Source organism: Mauremys reevesii, linkage group 15, assembly GCF_016161935.1.
Source record: "Mauremys reevesii isolate NIE-2019 linkage group 15, ASM1616193v1, whole genome shotgun sequence".
Lineage (NCBI taxonomy): Eukaryota > Metazoa > Chordata > Testudines > Geoemydidae > Mauremys > Mauremys reevesii.
In genome coordinates this window covers 32,753,767-32,763,079 of record NC_052637.1, presented here as the reverse complement: position 1 = coordinate 32,763,079, position 9,313 = coordinate 32,753,767, and the positions used below count along the sequence as shown (strand labels likewise).

At 39.5% G+C, this 9,313-nt stretch overlaps 1 protein-coding gene across 5 annotated transcripts in view; it reads right to left on the bottom strand.

The window, feature by feature from the left end:
* Nucleotides 1-9,313, bottom strand: part of LUC7L3 (LUC7 like 3 pre-mRNA splicing factor) — a 38,326-nt gene that overhangs the window by 2,878 nt on the left and 26,135 nt on the right. For 3 of the 5 annotated variants that reach the window (XM_039501181.1, XM_039501182.1, XM_039501183.1), the window contains exons 10-11: nt 209-349; nt 1-103 (exon numbers count right to left, since the gene is read on the bottom strand). The exon at nt 1-103 is cut by the window's left edge. In XM_039501181.1, coding sequence (XP_039357115.1) covers nt 1-103; nt 209-349 — 244 coding nt within the window. Of the gene's footprint in view, nt 104-155; nt 350-9,313 lie in introns of all 5 variants that reach the window. The other 2 variants (XR_005588396.1, XM_039501184.1) reach the window with 1 other exon arrangement.

Sequence of the window (9,313 nt, the reverse complement as noted above, 5' to 3'; positions counted from 1 at the left end):
AAAATGTTTTGCAGGACTACACTGTCTTTTCCTTCAGAAGGTGCTTTAGTATGTCTTCTTACTTGGCTTAGCTCCATCTTCATCTGTGCATACTTACGCTGCACTGTTAAACAGTAACAAAAAGCCCTAATCAAAGTTTGAAATAATGCACTTACCTCTGTCTGATCTGAGGTCATATCAGATCAGTTTTAATTGGACTGAGTGTCACCTTCAGATTTAATGTCTTCATTGGTCCCATTGACCTCATTCTTAGTATCACTGTCCTTCGAGTCTGTATTTCTGTCTTCACTCTGTTTTTCTCGACTACTGGACTTCATACTACTTTTTTTATCATCAGATGCCCTCTTTTCTGCCATGAAAGAAGACATTAACCATGGATTTCAAAGTAAAACACATTGCACATGTGAGGAGTGGAACACAGGAGGTGGGACAATCTCAAATTGGAAGCAGTAACAAAGTCACAGTTATAGGCATAGGCTTTAGAGTAACACCTTGAAGAGGACAAAATAACAAGAAGCAAAATTAAAAGTGGTGAAAAGGAGGAAGGACAGCATAAGTAGTGTGACAATTACTCAACTTTACCTTGAGATATATAAATTGGGAAAAAGTGTAACAAACAGTGATGTATGTCGATGTGCTTCATGACTGCTTTACCACTGGATTCAGTGTCATGCTCTGAATAGATTTTTTGTGTGTGATGTGTGCGCCTAGGGAGGCTACACACTTGTTATTAAACTTGGTTCTTGAAAAGGGAACCAAAAAGAATGAAGGGATAATAAGGCATTACTATTCAGTCTGTTATTAACCATAATTACAGAGGGAAGAAAATAAATGAACATCCAGGAAAAACAAGCAACCATAACTTAGCTAGCTTTAAAATAAGAATCAAAGGGAATACCAAAGTCAACTTCAACAGGACAAAATGTAATGGTGCTTGTCTGAGATACGTTATTAATCCCTCACCTTTAAATGATAAAAGACTGGGGAAGAAAGACTGCTAGAGATATAAAGGCACTAATTTACAAAACAAATGAGCAGCAGATCTTCAAGAACTAGAAGGGTGAATGGTGAATAAAGAATTGGATATATTGCTGAAAAATTGGTATTTTCTTTTTCTCTACAATCATAAGTTAGAGTGAAGAAAATGTAACAGAAGCAGCAACGTTTTCCAGTGGGGGATGGAGTGGGGGGAGGAAATAGTCACACATTTACAGCTGAAGTTTAACATCCGTATCGTCTGTAAACTGAATAATCGTAAATTTAAAAAGAAAAAATACTAGTTTATCCTGTATCACTTCAAACCACAGGGTCAACCTTCTGCCCAACAGGTGGAGACTGAAAAAACAAATTCTTGGACGTCAGTATATAGACAAGAACACTGACTCGCCCTCAGATGGATTAATATGCAAGTAGCTGAGAACCAAATACATAAAACAGGTTAAAAACGTCCAAGAAAGCTCTTTGCAAGGTGGCACATCTGGATTGGCATAGCAATTCTACACTTTAAAAGACAGAAGTGAAAAAGTTAAGTTTGAAGAGAGAACATTATCTAAAAGTTGTATCTACACAGAGAAAGTTTGCACAACAGTTTTACTAGAACAGACCACCAAACAGCAAGGAAAATGGCCAAAATTAAACCCACAAGAGGCAGGACAACTGCCTAAAAAACACTGGAAAGAAGCACAGCCTGCCTATAGTGCTTGGAAAAAGCATTTAGTGATGTCCAAATAGGTAACTGGAGAAGTCTTCTGATAGCGTTGCATATCTGTCTGCCCTCAGTATTGTAGCTACTCAGGTGGATTGCACTCTAACTGACCTTGTTGAAAAGTCTTCTCTTTGTGCCTTACAGGTATCTCCGATGCACACACAGCTCCACTGAGGAACAGAAGTCTTGTTTCCCTGCAGAGGACTAGTAGTCAGTCCAATAATCTGTTCTTCTATCCTATGTAGATATGATAGATCATAATAACCCTATGGATGTGCAGAGTGTGCAGTTTTTTGGGTTTGGACAGATAGGAAAGAGAACTTTTTCGGAAGGGTTGACGCCTTATGCTCCACTGGGAGTGAATAAGAGGAAGAATAAACATTAACCTGTGGAACAAAAGATGAAGCTATACAAAGAACCCCCATCTTCGAGGACCTGAAGAACAAGAAAATTACATCAAAGCTCTTGGTGTTTGCTAACTAGAACTGAGCAAATATTTGTAACAATTAATCTGTAATGAATTTAGCTTCCTTCAGCACCAGTGATATCTGCAAGCAGACAGTAAAGTAAGTTCCTTCAACACAGTTATTCAAAATTATCTCACAAAATTGTATTTATTATTGTGGATAGATCACAAATAGTTCTCTGTAGATTTTTATAGGCTCCCTATAGGATTTATGTTGATTAGTTGTGATTCATCAGGTAAGATCACCTAATATTGGTTGTTTCTTGACTGAATGGATGTACAAATATTTCTGGATGAATATTTGCATTGGCAACTGAAGCTTGCTTTCTAATATAAATTCTTACCATTAAAACTCAAGTTACCTGATGTTCATGGAAAGCACACACTGAATGAAACATGCTCATTAGTCAATTTTTTGGTAGTAAATAACTGAGCTCCGTTGCTAACCTTGAACACTGGACACATTACTATCACGGATGAATTTTTTCTTCTAAAATTTGTGAACCAGACCAATGAAATGAAAGCAGTGAGCAAATATTTCAATATCAATCCCTCCTGATGAAGGCTAGTCAGAGAACAGAAGAAGCTCACACAAATGGAAACAATTTTGTGGAAACTTAAGTTTTTTGACCAACTCCATCTATACCTATTAATTAGCTTAATTTCGTGAATGTAAGTCTTATAGTTTGGAAGTAAAAAAAAAAACTCCCTTGCAAGTAGTTGCATATCAACAGTTTAGATTAAGCTAACTTTCAACCTATGTTTATGGTAATATGCATTTCAAAGGAACAAGGAGAGGTGTAACTCAGATTTGTTTGACCAAGGAAGGGCCAGTTATCTCAAATTTTAAATATAATTTTTTTCTTTTTTCAGAACCTTAGCAACTGTATGGTACAGAAATTCGGGAACTGGAAGTCAGGGCTTCTGGGTTCTAGTCCATACTCTGGCACTGATTTACTGTATAACACTGAGTAAAAGTCTGTCAACTTGTGCCTCAATTTACCCAGCTTCAAAAACCGTCAGTGGCATAGGGGCTTAATTCATGTTTGTAAAGCAACTTGAGATTTCAAGATGAAAGACACCATATAAGTATTATTTTCAGCCAACCCTTGCTGCTCACTTTAAAATCCTGACCCACAGTAATTATGAAGCAACAGAGGGGTAGCCGTGTTAGTCTGGATCTATAAAAGCAATAAAGAATCCTGTGGCACCTTATAGACTAACAGACGTTTTGCAGCATGAGCTTTCGTGGGTGAATAACCACTTCTTCGGATGCAAGGATTCTTCTTGCATCCGAAGAAGTGGGTATTCACCCACGAAAGCTCATGCTGCAAAACGTCTGTTAGTCTATAAGGTGCCACAGGATTCTTTGTTGCTTTTAGTAATTATGAAAACTACTGTAAAGTCACAAAAAAGAGCAAGAATTCAAATGGCAGGAGTCTTAGCATCCACACCACACACTGTGCATGCACACAAAGTAGACTAATCCCATGTCTACACTAAAACCTTTGGTTGACGAAAGCTCTGTTGGCGTACAGCTGCTGAAGTTTGTATATTGCTCCTACGTGTGCATATTTAGTTGCTTGCATCAGTGCTGTGCGTACTCACCAGGAGTGCTTGTGTCAATGCAAAGTGTGATGCACCATGGGTAAGTATTCCACTGTGCCATGTGCCACCATGTGGAATGAGTTGTGCAGGGATCTCTGGGAGCTAGGGGTTAAGTTCCACTATGAGATGCAACATTTGTCATCCCATAAAATACACATCCCTTAATTTTCCACACCTTTTAAAAAAAATCCCACAATCCAGCATGGCACCAAGACTGCATAGCTCTGCACTGTGCTGTGCTCATGAATGTTGCAAATACAGGATGCATGATCCTCTGGTATTTGCAAACCCGCAGGAAGAAACACAGCAACGACATTACGATTTCTTCAAGGACAGACTGTTAAGAGACATTGAAAAAGGTGGCATTCGTGGAGCAGCTGCAGACAATGGAGTGTTGCTTCTGGGCCCAAGAACTGAGCACTGACAGTTGAAATCACATTAACAGCGTCTCTATTTATTGCAACTCTGTTGCTTGGATCTTCAAAGCTAAATACTGATGTACCCTATCCATAATGTAATGCATGTCTCGCAAAACTGAGGGTGGAGTAAAATTTAGAAACATTTTACCTCCCAGCAACATAAACTTCCCTGCTCTCTGCAGTGAATGCAGAATTCATTCTAGATTTTAGAGTGCATGTATCCCTCTACTGGAAAAACATGCATCATAGCCCTGTTCCACAGCCCTATTCTGTTTATTAATACTATGATGGTTTACTGAACAGATCATTTATTTCCCCAAATCTAGTATTACACTTCTAAGGTTACCAGGAGCTGAAAACACCTTGTAGTGCCAGAGAGGAGCTGGTGGTCATGGTATACATAGGTATCAATGACATAGGGAAGGATAGGAGAGAGGTCCTGGAGGCCAAATTTAAGCTGCTAGGTAAGAGATTGAAGTTCAGGACCTTCATGGTAGCATTCTCTGAAATGCTTCCAGTTCCACATGCAGAGCTGGTTAAACAGGCAGAACTGCAGGGTCTCAATGCGTGGATGAGACAATGGTGTAGGGAAGAGGGGTTTAGATTTATTAGGAACTGGGGAAACTTTTGGGAAAGGGGGAGCCTATACAGGAAGGATGGACTCCACCTAAACCAAAATGGAACCAGATTGCTGGCACTTAAAAATGTCACAGAGCAGTTTTTAAACTAAGGGCTGGGAGGAAGCCAACAGGTATGGAGTAGTACGTGGTTTGGACAGAGACATCCCTTAGGGGGGGATCTATTAATGTCCTAGTAAGGAGGAGAGGATGGAAAATGATAAAAAGGTAGGATCTGATGAGAAAACAGTCAAATGAAAAAAAAGTCGCATTCAATTACATTATGTAATGGCAGAAGGGCCGGCTTTAGCAAGCGCGGGGCCTGATTCGTACTCACCCGGCGGTGCTCTGGGTCTTCGGCGGCACTCAAAGACCCGCCGCTGAAATGCTACCGAAGACCCGGAGTGAGTGAAGGGCCCGCTGCCAAAGACCTGGAGAGCCACTGCGTGAGTAAAATTAAAAAGGCGCTGGCGTTGGGCCCGATTCCGGGGAATTGGGCAAATCAGCCTAAAGCCAGCCCTGAATGGCAGACAACTCAAAAGTGACAAGTTTTTGACGAGCTTATATACGAATGTTAGAAGTCTACATAATAAGATGGGTGAACTAGAGTGCTTTGTATTAAATGAGGATATTGATATAATAGGCATCACAGAAACTTGGTGGAATGAGGATAATCAATGGGACACAGTAATATCAGGGTGCAGAATATATCAGAAGGACAGAACAGGTCATGCCGGTGGGGGAGTGGCAGAAAGAAAGGATAGAATTAAATGAAGTAAAAATTGTAAATGAACCAAACTGTGCCATAGAGTCTAAGAAGAATATAGCAGTAGAGATATATTACCAACCACCTGACCAGGATGGTGATAGTGACTGAAATGCTCATAGAAATTAGAAAGGCTATTAAAATAAAAAAACTCAATAATAATAATGGGGGATATCAACTATTCCCATGTTGACTGGGTACGTGTCACCTCAGGATGGGATGCAGAGATAAAGTTTCTTGGCATCTTAAAGGACTGCTTCTTGGAGCAGCTAGTCCTGGAACCCACAAGAGGAGAGTCAATTTTTGATTTAGTCCTAAGTGGAGCACAGGATCTGGTCCAAGAAGTGAATATAGCTGGACCACTTGATAATAGTGAGCATAATATAATTAAATTTAACATCTCTGTGGCGGCGAAAACACCACAACAGCCCAACACTGTAGCATTTCATTTCAGAAAAGGGAACGACACAAAAATGAGGAGGTTAGTTAAACAGAAATTAAAAAGTACAGCTCCAAAAGTGAAAACCCTGCAAGCGGCATGGAAACTTTTTAAAGATACCATAATAGAGACTCAACTTAAATGCATACCCCAAATTAAAAAACATTCTAAGAGAACCAAAAAAGTGCCACCATGGCTAAACAACAAAGTAAAAGAAGCAGTGAGAGGCAAAGGCATCCTTTAAAAAGTGGAAGTTGAATCCTAGTGAGGAAAATAGAAAGGAGCATGAAGTCTGACAAGTGAAGTGTAAAAATATAATTAAGAAGGCCAAAAAAAGAATGTGAAGAACAGCTAGCCAAAGACTCAAAAAGTAATAGCAATTTTTTTTTTAAATACATTGGAAATAGGAAGCCTTCTAAACAATCAGAGGGGCCACTGGATGATCGTGAAGGTAAAGGAGCACTCAGAGATGATAAGGCCACTGCGGAGAAACTAAATGAATTATTTGCATCTGTCTTCACGGCTGAGCATGTGAGGGATTGCTCCAAAACCTGAGCAATTCTTTTTAGGTGACAAATCTGAAGAACTGTCCCAGATTAGGTGTCATTAGAGGTGGGTTTGGAACAAATCAACTAAACTAAACAGTAATAAGTCACTAGGACCAGATGGTATTCACCCAAGAGTTCTGAAGGAACTCAAATGTGAAATCGCAGAACTACTAACTGTAGTTTGTAACCTATCATTTAAATTCACTTCTGTACCAAATCACTGGAAGATAGCTAATGTGACACCAATTTTTAAAAAGGGCTCCAGCAGTGATCCCAGCAATTACAGGCTGGTAAGCCTGACTTCAGTACCGGGCAAACTGGTTGAAACTATAGTAAAGCATAAAATTGTCAGAGAGATAGATGAATATAATTTGTTAGGGAAAAGTCAGCAGCATGGTTTTTGTAAAGGGAGAATCATGCCTCACCAACCTACTAGGAATTCTTTGAGGGGGTCAACAAGCATGTAGACAATGGGGATCCAGTGGATATAGTGTACTTAGATTTTCAGAAAGCCTTTGAAAAGGTCCCTTACCAAAGGCTCTTAAGCAAAGTAAGCTGTCATGGGATAAGAGGGACGGTCCTCTCATGTATCGGTAACTGGTTAAAAGATAGGAAACAAAGGGTAGGAATAAAGGGTCAGTTTTCAGAATGGAGAAAGGTAAACAGTGGTGTTCCCCAGGGGTCTATACTGGACCAGTCCTATTCAATATATTCATAAAGATCTGGAAAAAGGGGTAAACAGTGAGGTGGCAAAATTTTCAGATGATACAAAACTACTCAAGATAGTTAAGTCCCAAGCAGACTGCAAAGAGCTACAAAAGGATCTCTCAAAACTGGGCGACTGGGAAACAAAATGGCAGATTAAATTCAATGTTGATAAATGCAAATAATCCACATTGGGAAAACATAATCCCAACTATACATATAAAATTATGGGGTCTAAATTAGCTGTTACCATTCAAGAAAGATCTTGTAGTCATTGTGGCTAGTTCTCTGAAATCATCCACTCAATGTGCAGCGGCAGTCATAAAAGCAAACAGATTGTTGGGAACCATTAAAAAAGGGATAGATAAGACGACAGAAAATGCCTTTATATCAATCCATGGTACGCCCACATCTTGAATACTGTGTGCAGAAATGGTCACCCAATCTCAAAAAAGATATATTGGACCTGGACATGGCTTCCATATGAGGAGAGATTAATAAGACTCAGACTATTCAGCTTGGAAAAGAGATGCCTAAGAGGGGATGTGATCGAGGTCTATGAAATCATGACAGGTGTGGAGAAAGTAAATAAGGAGGTGTTATTTACTCTCTTTCTCGTAACACAAGAACTAGGGGTCACCAAATGAAATTAATAGGCAACAGATTTAAAACAAACAAAAGGAACTGTGGAACTCTTTGCCAGAAGATTTTGTGAAGGCCAAGACTATAATAGGGTTCAAAAAAGAACTAGATAAATTCATGGCGGATAGGTCCATCAATGGCTGCCAGGATGGGCAGGGATGGTGTCCCTAGCCTCTCTTTGCCAGAAGCTGGGAATAGGCAACAGGGAATGGATCACTTGATGATTACCTGTTCCGGTCATTCCCTCTGGGGCACCTGGCATTGGCCACTGTTGGAAGGCAGGATACTGGGCTAGATGGACCTTTGGTCTGACCCAGTATAGCCGTCCTTATGTTCTTATGTATATTCTCAGTCCTGGGGGAAGGAGGTAGTAAGTAGCAAACAAAAAGATGACCAGAAGGAAAATTTAACTCAATGAAATCACTACACCCCTATTTATAAAACTATCAAGAAAAGAATGTGAAGCTATAAACCTAATTGAGAGTTCAATAATGGAAACAATTTGAGCAACTACTGTATAAAATTATAAGTATGCACACATACACACACAGTATTATTGAAGGATTAAAGAGGGCTCCTCCAACTGAATACCAAAAATCTGCTTTATAATAAGGTCAATGAAATAATAGACATATTAGGTGGTAAGTTACAAGCGAGTATGCATTACAGGCCTAGCATTATATCTGACCACGTGCAACAGTGAACAAGCAAGCAGCAAAGCATACAAGCTTGCAGAGTGCTCACAACTAAGCAGAACAGATGGGAGAGGAAATCAAATAATGAAATGCATTACAGCATACAACAGAAAAGTTATACTGGCCTAGAAAAAAAAAGTCAGGCAAAAAAACATCTGAAGTGTTATCCATATTTTGAGAACCAATCCAGAGTCTACTGAAGAAATGGGAAAAATTAGAGCAGGGCAAACAGGCTAACCTATAATCCACATTCATATAGCACCTTTCACCCCAGAGGATCTCCAAGTACTTTATAGATATATAGGAATCATTTTACCCACCACTGAAATGAAGCCATCTCTACTGTGAAATGTGCCAGCTGTTTGAAAGCACACAGCAACCCAAAACGGTTTAGATCAGGAAGTGTATCCAAATGAAGTTGCAGAGAAAATTAAAAATGGGAATTTAGCCAGGATATGGAATTAACAACTTTGTATTATGAAAAGTACTATGGATCTTTCATATTCACAAGTGGTCACGACCAGTTTTACATCTTTTATGAACGATGGAACCTCTGGCAGCATAGCACAATCTAACAACAGACTGTGTTGGAGCACTGGATCAGTACTGATTCAAAGGGAAGAGAGCCACCTTCTAAACATTAATATTACTTGACATAGCATGTATTGCCATAAAACAATTCTGAGTAACAATTTGGTGTTTC